Source organism: Mastigoproctus giganteus, chromosome 12 (assembly GCF_048544385.1).
Source record: "Mastigoproctus giganteus isolate SK-2022 chromosome 12, ASM4854438v1, whole genome shotgun sequence".
Lineage (NCBI taxonomy): Eukaryota > Metazoa > Arthropoda > Arachnida > Uropygi > Thelyphonidae > Mastigoproctus > Mastigoproctus giganteus.
In genome coordinates, this window is record NC_143586.1 from 99031082 (window position 1) to 99043437 (window position 12356).

Genomic DNA, 12356 nt, shown 5'->3' on the forward strand with positions numbered 1-12356 from the left:
GGGTTGCTGTTTCCCATGTGTAGTACTTTACATTTGTCAATATTAAACTTCATTTGCCACCTCTCAGCCCATCGTATCAACCTTTCCAGATCCTGTTGCAGCAGCATAATGTCAGTAGTGTCCTTGAAAACCCTGCCAACCTTCGTATCGTCTGCAAACGTGGACATTAAGCTTGATATACCATCATCAATATCATTTATAAATACAGAAAACAATAATGGACCCAATACTGAACCCTGAGAGACTCCACTAATAACATTAGTCCACGATGAGCAGTGTCCATTGATTACCACTCTCTGTCTTCTCCCCCTCAACCCCCGCCCTCCTTTATCCATAGCAGCAATTTGCCTCCAATGCCACACTGCTCCAATTTGTGCAACAGTCTTCCATGTGCAACAGTGTCAAAAGCCTTTCTAAGATCCAAGTATATAATATCAAAGTTATTCCCTGCATCCAGTTCTTTTGTGACTGCATCATAGTATCCAATCAAATTGGTCAGGCAAGACTTCCCCTTAACAAAACCATGCTGTGTCCGAGCTATAACTGAAGTCTTGTCTAGATGATCCTGCAGTGCTTCTTTAACCAGTGCCTCCATTAATTTTCCGGGAACATAAGTTAAACTCACAGGTCTATAATTACTTGTGTCAGCCTTTCATCCTCCTTTGTGAATTGGGGTCACATTTGCACATCTCCAGTCCATGGTACCTAAGTCCAAGGAAGCTCTCATAATTATGGCTAAGGGTTTGCTTACTTCCTTTGCTGCCTCCTTTAATATAACGGGATAGATCCCATCCACCCCAGGTGCCTTTTCTTGTGTTTATCTTCAACAATTTCTCCTCCACTTTACTCTCAGTTATTACAAGATTCTCTAGCTTACTGCCAGAGTTGAATACACCTCTGGCCCTCCCCTCGCTGAATAACTCCTCATGTGTGAATGTCGATGCAAAATATTCATTTAGTTTGTTAGCTACCTGAGCAGAATCATCGACAGTTGACCCATCTATATCAAGTGGACCAATCTGATTCATTCCCTTCCTCCTAGAGTTTACATAAGTAAAGAACTCTTTGCTGTTTTTCTTTGCATCCCTTGCCAAAGATTTCTCGTAATCTGCCTTCGCCTGCCTAACCTCCTTTGTAACTTGGCTACAGATCAACTTGTATCTATCATAGGCTTCTGTGTCACGTGTTAATTTCTATGTATCCCATGCATTTTTCTTCTCTGCCATATGTCTCATTAGTTCATCTGACATCCATTTAGGCCTAAACTTTGAACAATATTTCTTAGTTGGTATGTAAAGCCTAGTAGCTTCCAAGATAAGTTCTTTGAATGCCTCCCATTTTGAATTTGCTGTTGGTAACATCATCAGTTTGTTCCACTGTATAGAATTTAAATACTGTCTCAGTCCATCGTAGTCGCCTTTAAGAAAGCAATAACCCTTCCCTTTACCCCTAATGGTAGTTATCTCTTTGAATAAATCCCACTTCAGCACACTGTGATCACTGCCACCTAGTGGTTCATTTATCTGCAGATTCTTAATGCATGAAGAATCACTACTGATAATCAAATCAAGAGTATTACTCCCTCTAGTTGTCTCCCGAACATGCTGATGTAGAAAACAATCATCCAATAAATCCACAAAAGCCTTGCTAGTGTGTGAGTGACCAGCCCCCAAATTCCAGTCAATATCTGGGAAATTAAAATCCCCCATTATAAGACTCTCTGATTTACTGGCCCACTCTATTTCCCTGTACAGTTTCTTATTATACTCATCAGAGTCATTAGGCCTATAGCACCCTCCTACTCTCAATTTTGATCTCCCAATGCTTATGTCACACCAAACTGACTCGACACTGCACTGTCCAGCGATGTCGACTGGTTTCACTTCCTTGGATTTTATGTATTTCTTAACTAATAGCATAACTCCCTCCTCCCTTCCTATCCTGTCTATCCTTTCTGTAGACATTGTACTCCCCAAATTCCAGTTCTGCATTCCTTATATCTGTGTGACACCACATCTCTGAAATCACAACAATATCTGCCTTTGATGTTTTGAGCAATACCTCAAATTCATCAAATTTATTTACTAAACTCCTAGCATTGGTGTACACGCAAGTATACATGCACCTGTTCTTTTTCTTAGCTACCCCTAACACAACCCATGTGTTTACTTGTACCCCAATGATTCCCAGCAGTCTCTGAAATATTCTGCATCTTATTTTCCAGGCTGCTGCTCATTCCAATAGAAGCAGTGCAAGAATCACTTTCACCTCTTTCAGTGGCTACTGTTAATCTATTAGTCCTTGTATCCCCCCAATCTAGCAGTTTTCCGACCCACCTAACACTGCCTTGATAGCATCAGCAAACATTCTTGCACCCTTTCTATTTAAGTGTATCCCATCCCTGTAGAAGCAGTCTCTCCTGTTAACAAGTAAAGACCAGGCTGAAAGAAATTCTACCCTTGAGCCTTGCACAGTCTTTCCAGGGCCGAATTGATCAACAGGGCTCTCATCATATACTTCCTCCTGTCGTGTCTGGACAGAATTGCAGACACTTTCAAATTCAACCCTAATTCACGGCAATTCACGAATTGATATTGATGAGAGAATAAAGGGTGTGAAATCTAAATTTGTAGATGATATGAAGGAAAGTAGTTAATAATGCAAATCAGGCTGAGCTTCCCCAGAATGATTTGGACAGACCTTGTGGATATTCAGAAAAATTATAGTTAATGCTGCCTGGGTTCTACATGTGTGAAATAATAACCCAAGAATAATTTATGTACTAGGTGCGGTAGAATGGAAAGATGCAAATGAGGAATGAGACTTGATACCATTGGAAACATGTCAGAAGATTAGTATGCAGTATAAGCAAGTGTCCGTAGTGACTTACTGATAATTTTCTGTTGATTTATCGATGACTTACCTTTGCATTTCAGGAGAGTAGGCTGTAGTATATAAATCATTGTGAGGCTGCATTTAAAAAAAACACATTGAAACTCTTGAAACGAGCCAAAGACAGGTGATTTGGGAATAGGAAAATGTGTGGATTGCTGAGCTGGGAAACAAGGCATCTCAAGGGTAATCTGAAATATCTTTTTGGGGGTCAAGATGAATATGGTATGTCAGCTGGTTTTTGTATTGCTCTTCCCATTTCAGGAAGTTTGCATTTGGTTAGCATGTTGTCAGCCAACGAAATAAACTGCCTTCCTTGGTGGTCAAGGTTAGCGATCTAGTGAGGTTTGAGGAGTAACTAGATCAGTACCTTCTGGTAGTGGTGATGGTTAGAGGAGTATTATAAAAAGGATGCCGTTTATATACAGGGTTGTTTTTTTTTTGTTTTTTTTTTTACCTTTTTTAGCTAATATTAATATTGTTTTCACATCTGGGATGGTGCTCTCAAAAACTTCTTTAACTCAGAGGACATTCAAAAGAAAGCAGTCTGGTTAATTAATGATCCCTCACTACTTGCAAACTCAAGTAGTGAGGGATCATTAATTAAACCTTATCACATAGTCCAGTGGTTCCCAAGCGACTGAGATCTACGGACCCCCTTCAAAAATGAAAAAAGTTCACAGATCTCCCTGTATATATATATATATATGCCCTCTTTTGATATATATAATATATATATAATGACTCCTTTCTGTGACCAGTCCAATCATCTGAAAGCTTCCTCAAGGGCAGCAGTAAACAACTATGGAGATAGTGTCTCCTTGTCAAACTCCTTTCTCAATTTGATTTGATACTGTCTTTGTCTAGTCTAATAAAGGAGATACCATTCATATATTTTCTTCAAAATCATAATATGTGGGGGTGTCTGTGCATTGTTTTTCCATTGCCTTTATGCTGTATGGAGTCAAATGCCTTTTCATAATCCACAAATGCCAGGCAGAGTAGTGTTTTATATTCACTTGCTTTCTCCATCAGCTGTGATATTATGTGAAGGTGATCCACAGTTGAGAATCCTGTCCTGAAGCCAGCTTGTTGATTTCATTAGTTGTTAATCCATTTGGGCTCTTCTATGTCCACTTTCTGTTCACCCTTTCCTTGAAAAAAGTGTTCATTACTGACATTCCTCGAGATTCTGCAAATTCCACAACTCTTTCATTTCTTTCACCAATTCCAAAATTTCCTATAGTTCCCCTTTCTGTGCTATTTTGTTTCTTTCCAACCTTAACATTGAAGTCCCCCATAATGATAGTGTAGTGAGTCTCCTGTTCATCTAGAAGACTCTCAATTTCGCTGTACATTTCTTCAACTTCTTCATCATCATGGCTCGATGTTGGTGCATAAATGATTATAACCTTTAGTCTTGACACCCTTGGTGATGTACTTTTGAATTCCAAAATGTTGTTTTTTTATATCTTTGTGGACCAGAAAGCCAACTCCACCTTCACTGTTTCCATTGGTGTACTGCAGATTTCTACTTGATAAACTTATAAGTGATTCATTTCTTCTTCTTGTTTCAGCCAAACCGATGATATTCCAATTCACATTTTCTAATTCCTTTTCCAGCTCTAATATCCTGTCTTCACTGATGAGGGATCTTACGTTGTAAGGCCAAGTTCAGTTTCTGTGCATGGCAGCCTGGTATTACCCAGAGATTCTTAGAACCCTCTGCTTCCACTCTGATCCTCTTGCTGCCGTAAGAGAGGGAGTGAAAGCTGCTGAGGACTGAGGGCCATTTGTTTCATCTTACTGTCATGTTTATAGCCATAATTATGAGTGCTTCCTTGGACTCAGGGGAAGTACCCATGGACTGGAGATGTGCAAATGTGATCCCAATTCACAAAGGAGGATCAAAGGGCGACAAGTAATTATAGACCTGTTAGTTTAACTTCTGTTCCCGGAAAATTAATGGAGGCACTGGTTAAAGAAGCACTGCAGGATCATCTAGACAGGACTTCAGTTATAGCTAACTGACCAATTTGCCTGACCAATTTTATTGGATACTATGATGCAGTCACAAAAGAACTGGATGCAGGGAATAACTTTGATATTATATACTTGGATCTTAGAAAGGCTTTTGATACTGTTGCACATGGAAGACTGCTGCGCAAATTGGAGCAGTGTGGCATTGGAGGCAAATTGCTGCTATGGATAAAGGGGTGGTTGAGAGGGAGACGACAGAGAGTGGTAATCAATGGACACTGCTCATCGTGGACTAATGTTATTAGTGGAGTCCCTCAGGGTTCAGTATTGAGTCCATTATTGTTTTCTGTATTTATAAATGATATTGATGATGATATATCAAGCTTAATGTCCAAGTTTGCAGACGATACGAAGGTTGGCAGGGTTGTCAAGGACACTATTGACACTATGCTACTGCAACAGGATCTGGAGGCGCCTCCGTAGCCAGGTGGGAAGCAGCAGCAGTGCATAGCACACGCTTCTTGATTAGACCGGGGTTCGAGCCCGTCACCACAAAATACGGAGGATGCGGAAAGGTCAGGGAATGACCACCGCATTTCCCGGAGCAATATGGCCTTAGTTGCTAATGCTCCTAAAAACCAAATAACAAACAAACAAACAGGATCTGGAAAGGTTGAGCAGATGGGCTGAGAGGTGGCAAATGAAGTTTAACATTGACAGATGTAAAGTACTACATATGGGAAACAGCAACCCCAGAGCAACGTATCAACTCTGTGGTACTACACTGACAGTGGTAGAGAATGAAAGGGACCTGGGGGTGGTTGTGCAGGCAGATATGAAGTTTTCTGAGCAGTGCAGACGGGCTGCAAGAGTAGCTCATGGTGTATTGTCGATGATATATAGGAATTTTTCTAGCAGGGATAAGGAGGTGATTATTCCCTTGTATAAGGCAATGGTCAGGCCACACCTAGAGTACTGTATACAGGTCTGGAGGCCTCATTTCAAGAAGGATGTAGAGATGCTGGAACGAGTACAGAGAAGGGCAACAGGATTAGTGAATGGAACAAAGGGGTGCTCTTACGAAGAAAGGCTGAAGTTTTGCAAATTACAGTGTCTGGAGACTAGGCACCAGCGAGGTGAACTGATAGAGGTGTATAAAGCCTTGAATGTTTTGAGCATGCTCAATGCTGATGAGATTCTTCCTCTTGCTCAGAATAATCACCTGAGAGGGCATAAATTCAAATTGAGGAAGGACGGATGTAAGATAGACATGAGGAAATTTGCCTTTAGCCAGCGGGTGGTTGGTTGGTGGAACAGACTTCCATCCCTTGTCGTGGAAGTTGATAGCCTAAATAAGTTTAAGGCTCAGCTGGACAGGTATTTCGAACGAACAGAGGGGTGAGGTGGAAGTGGTTATTTTTTATTTAATTTTTTTTTTTTTTTTTTTTTGGCTGATGCTGCACAAGCTTGCTTTCTTGCATCAAATGCCTCTACTAATGCTAAAATGCTAATGCTAATGTGCTGGAGGGTTTGGTCTTTTCCTCTTCATGCTGACAAGGTGTCTTGAAGAGAACCACTCTTCACGTTCGTTGCCACCTAAGTGACATAACAGGGCTACCATCAAGAAGGTGTGCATGAGTGCATTTTAGGGAGGCAGGCCAACCGGCTTCTCCTAAATCTTCTGAAATAGAAAGATAGAAAGAAAAAAAAAAACCTTCCCATTTTACCCATCCCTTCGCCGCTCCAAATATTTGTCCACTTCTGCCTTGAATTTATGAATTTATTTAAGCTGTCAACTTCTACAACAGATGGAAGTTTGTTCCAGCAATCAACCAACCGCTGGCTAAAGGCAAATTTCCACACATCAATTCTACAACTGTCTTTCCTCAATTTGAATTTATGGCCCCTCAGGCAACTAATCTGGGCAAGAAAACAAAAAGACTCTCATTAACATTGAGCATGCTCAAACCATTCAAGACCTTATACACCTCAGCCAGATCACCTCGCAGGTGCATAGTTTCCAGATACTGCAATTTGCAGAACTTAAGACTTTCTTTGTAAGAGCAACCCTTTGTTCCATTCACTATTCTCATTGCCCTTCTCTGTACTCGTTCCAACAGCTCTACATCCTTCCTAAAATGGGGCTTCCAGACCTGTATACAGTACTCAAGATATGGCCTAACCATTGCCTTATACAAGGGAATAATCACCTCCTTATCATACTAGAAAAATTCCTGTATATCATTGGCACCATGAGCTATTCTTCCAACCTGTCTGCACTGCTCAGAAAACTTCATATCTGACTGCACAATTACCCCCAGATCTCTTTCATTCTCCACTATCCTGAGTTGTAACACCACATAGTTGGTATATTTCTCTGGGGTACTTCTACCCATATGCTGTACTTTGCATTTTGTCAATGTTAAACTTCAGTTGCCACTTCTCAGCCCTTCTGCACAATTTTTCTAGATCCTGTTGAAGTAGCATACTGTCATTACTGTCATTAACAATCATGCCAACCTTAGTATCGCAAACTTGGACATTAAGCCTGATATACCTTCATCAATATCATTAATAAATACAGAAAACAACAATGGACCCAACACCAAAACCTGGGGGACTCCACTAATAACATTAGTCCACAAAGAGCAGTGCCCATTGATTGCCACTCCCCACCTGCTCCCACTCAACCATCCCCTTATCCATGGCTGCAATTTGCCCTTAATGTCGTACTGCTCAAATTTATACAGTTGTCTTCCATGTGGTACAGTATTAAAACTTTCCGAAATCCAAGTATATGATATCAAAATTATTTTTTGCATCCAGTTCCTTTGTGACCACATCATAGTATCCAATCAGATTGGTTAGACAAGACTTTCCCTTAACAAACCATGCTGTGTCTGAACTATAACTGCAGTCTTGTCTAGATGATCCAGCAGTGTTTTTTTAACTAGTGCCTCCATCAGGACAGAAGTTAAACTAACAGGTCTGTAATTACTCGTGTCACCCTTTGATCCTCCATTGTGAATTGGGGACACAGTTGCAAATCTCCAGTCCAAAAAAGTTCTCATAATTATGGCTAAGGGTTTGCTTACTTCCTTTGTTGCCTCCTTTAATATAACTGGATAGATGCCATCCACTCCAGGTGCCATTCTTATGTTTAACTTCAATTTCTCCTCCATTTTGCTCCCTGCCAGAGTTTGATTAACTTCTGGCATTCCCCTCCCTGAATAACTCCTCATGTGTGAATGTAGATGCAAAATACTCATTCAGTTTCTAAGCTATCTTAGCAGGATCATCAACAGTCGAACCATCGATACCAAGTGGACTAACCTGATTCATCCCCTTCCTTCTAGAATTTCTATAAGTAAAGAAGTGTTTGCTGTTTTTCTCTACATCCTTTGCCAAAGACTTCATGTAATCTGATTTCACTGGCCTAACCTCCTTTGTCACTGGATTACAGACTAGCTTATATCTACCATAGGTTTCAATGTCACCTGATAATTTATATGCATCCCATGCATTTTTCTCTGCCACAAGTCTTATTAGTTCTTCTGACATTGATTTAGGCCTAAACCTTGAACAGTATTTCTTAGTTGGTATGAAAAGCCTAGTAGTTTCCCAGATTAAATCCTGAATGCTTTCTGTAGGTAACATCATCAGTTGGTCCCACTGTACAGAATTTAAAAACTGTTTGAGACCATTGTAGCCATTTCTACAAAAGCGAAAACCCTTCCCTTTACCCCTGATGGTAGTTATATCTTTGAGTGAATCCCACATCAGTACACTGTGATCTCTGCCACCTAGTGGTTCCTTTATCAACAGATTCTAAATGCATGAATAATCACTGCTGATAATCAGAACAAGAGTATTATTCTTTTTGGTTGCTTCTCGAATATGCTGCTGTAGAAAACAATCATCTAATAAATCCACAAAAGCCTTGCTAGTGTGTGAGTGACCAATCCACAATTTCCAGTCAATATCTGGGAAATTGAAATCCCCCATTATAAGACAATCTGATTTATTGGCCCACTCTATTTCTCTGTACAATTGTTCATTATACTCATCAGTCATTAGACCTATAGCACACTCCTACTCTCAGTTTTGCTTTCCCAATGCTTATGTCACACCACACTGACTCACATTGCATTGTCCACAAATGTCAGTTGGTTGCACTTCCTTAGATTTTGTGTGTTTCTTAACTAACATAACTCCTCCTCTCTTCCAATTCTGCACTGCTTATATCCATGTGGCACCGCGTCTCTGATATCCCAACAATATCTGCTTTTAATGTCTTGACCAGCACTTCAAATTTATTAACTAAACTCCTTGCATTGGTGTACATTCAAGATTTGTTTATTTTATTTATTTTTTATATTTATTTGTGATCTGATTCACACATATTATGTGCTGCTTGATTGTGAAAATTCAATCAAACCTGGGTAAGTGGCAAAAATAAACTTGGCTCTCGAATTGTTTAAATTTTTGAAAACACAAGCATATGCTGAAAAACTTAAGAATTTAAGTTTTAAGGTTCCAATACCAGAAAATATATGGCAAAAATGTTGTTTCCATATATTCTTAATAAAAGATGTTCCACGGGATATCTCTATGTGCATTTATGTGTTTATGAAAATATCTGCTAGCTGTTGCAATGATTTTTGATATTGGTTATAATGTTAATTTATAAAAAAATAAATTAATTAAATTGAAAAATTATTTTTTCTTGTACAGTCAGCCCTTTGATCGAATTCGTATATGTGTTTACACTATACCAATTCAATCATACACGATTTATAAATAGGGGAACGATATCGTATATAACACGAACCAAATTCGCTTATGCACGATTCGCCTTTGTGTTTACAAGAAATGGCAGTCGAACACAGAATCACCCCAACTGAACGCAACATGATAGGAATGAAGAGAAGATTCTGAAAATGTATTTGTTTTTTTATATCAGTGAAGGGGGAAACACATTTCACCATAATAAGATAAAAACCCACACAATTCCATCTACCATAAATGCCATTAGATCGAGTTTACTACCAGTTTATAACAGATTCCACTAGCAGAAACTTACTGGAAATTATTTTTGTTTTATGGTAGTAACCCCCCAAAAATGTGCTTTAGTAAAATGTGAGGTGTTAATAGTGTATCTCTGCCTTTTTTTTTTTTTTTTTTTAATCCTCGCCTTTTCCCATTATTATATGGGGTCAGCGTTTTTATTGTTTTGGCATGCAATTTTTACGGCCGGATGCCCTTCCTGATGCCAACCCTCACCCTTTATGCGGGCTGGGAATATGCGGTGGTCATTCCCTGACCTGCCGCATCCTCCGTATTTGGTGGGCATGGGCTCGAACCCCGGTCTAATCAAGAAGCGTGTGCAATGCACTACTGCCCCTGCCCATCTGGCTACTGAGGCGCCATAGTGTATCTCTGCCTTTACGGTGTTGTTTATTCAGTTGCTACACGTGCGCAGCTTTGTTTGTGTATCAAGCGTGCCTCCTCATTTTGTAATTGTGCTTTATTCCTTAAAAATGAGTAAAATACTTAAAAGGTGCGAAAAGGAAGCGTCCTGGTGGTAGATGACTTTCATCAACCGGTGAAATACCACCACTTATTGTCTTTGGTAATGTTTTGGTTACAAATGTATGTTCAGTCTTGGGTGGTCAGCACCTAACCCTATTTTTCCCTTAGGGCTTTTTGTTTATATTGCATGAGGGTTTCTAGGAACACAACTATTGTGCTATACGAGGACTGACTGTATCTGTTATCTATCAAGGTAATGAATACATTATAATGTGTTCAATTTTAAATCTTTTATTGCCTTTATTCCAAACATATCCATGTTATCATGGAGGACTCACATACACCAGTTGGTGTCACTTTTAGGGATGTGCCAGCTAGAGGATTATAGATGTTCTTCAATTTAGATATCGCTCCTCTTATAAAAGGCTACTACTGGTGCCTCCGTAGCCAGGTGGGAAGGAGCAGCAGTGCATAGCACACGCTTCTTGATTAGACCGGGGTTCGAGCCCGTCACCACCAAATACGGAGGATGCGGAAAGGTCAAGGGAATGACCACCGCATATTCCTGGAGCAATATGGCCTTAGTTGCTAATGCTCCTAAAAACCAAAATAACAAACAATAACATAAAAGGCTACTGTTGTTTATGACATAACAGTACCAGTTCATTTATAATAAACACCAACTAAAATAATTTGTTTGTGAATCATGAACATTTATTGGTTTTTAGTTTAGAAAAGATACCCTATGCTTGTTATGGTTATGTTTGTTTTGTAAGCAGCATTTTTAGCAAATTTTAGCAGCTTTTGGTGTCAGTATTTCTTGGAAATGGTTCCAATTCAAGATGAAATTGGTTTTGTCCATTTTTCATAAAAAATCAAACCACATTTCATCCTGGAAATAATACTTGTTCATGGAAAATATTGAATTTTCTTAAAATGTGAGAGTACCAATTAATTTGGTTTCCAGTTTATTAAATTATATAGGATTCAATTTCAGCAATTTTGGAGATGGCACTTTTAGAAAAGAACTTCATGATTAGAAGTCATTATTACTTAAATCTTAATAGACTTTAATAATTCCCTTAATTTCTTCATAATGATCTCTTTTATATATCATAAAATAGTTGCATTTTATTATCTTAGGCCAACAATTATAATGTAGACATAACTTCTGGTGGCATTCTTGAAGAAGGAATGGACACTATGGAACTTATCTTACTGTCTAGAAAGCGACACCAAGAAGAGCTTCATAATTTTCAAGAATAATCACAAAAGACATAATACCAAAAATGGTTTGTTGTAAAATAGTGTAACAATAGTCAATTTTTATATATATAATTTTGTACATAATTTAAAATTAGTTTATTTTTTATCAAGCTGTATTAGATACTTATTGTATATATGAAAATATGATACAAGTAGATGTTATAAAAATCTGAGTAATTTTTTTAAATAAATAAATAAAAGTTATTTTGAAACTTTCTTAAAAGAAACACAGATGTAGAGTGGTGAAATATTCCAACCATTTATTTATGCACCATTTATTTTTCAGAATATGTGCTGATAGGTATCTGGATTATACCTATAAAAAATCAGTTCTGTACCAAAGCTGTAATTTTTAGATGTACATAGCACTGAAAATAGAACTTGAAATTGAAGGTTACATTTTTATACTATATTTGATCTGATTACCTTTTTATTTTAATATAAATATTTATTTAATACTAAAAATTAAGTTGCACTCCTATTATTCCACAGAATATATAACCTGATAAAGGGGTTTTGCATTTATGCACATGGGAACAATGGTTGTTTTAACAATTTATCTATAGCATCATAGTCAAGATGCATGTGTAAAATTGATTTATAAATCTGTGTGCTTGCTGTAAATTTTACTTTCTTAAGAATTTGGTTATTCACATTTTATTTATTAACCAGTGTTCAACATTGAT

The 12356-nt window shown here is 38.4% G+C and overlaps 1 protein-coding gene across 1 annotated transcript in view; it reads left to right on the forward strand.

The window, feature by feature from the left end:
• The window catches only part of LOC150077294 (condensin-2 complex subunit H2-like), a 482911-nt gene extending 471241 nt beyond the window's left edge, over window positions 1–11670 (forward strand). Inside the window, exon 15 of the mRNA XM_090385846.1 lies at window positions 11548–11670. Coding sequence (XP_090241972.1) covers window positions 11548–11670 — 123 coding nt within the window. The remainder of the gene's footprint in view (window positions 1–11547) is intronic.
• The last annotated feature ends 686 nt before the right edge of the window (window positions 11671–12356 follow it).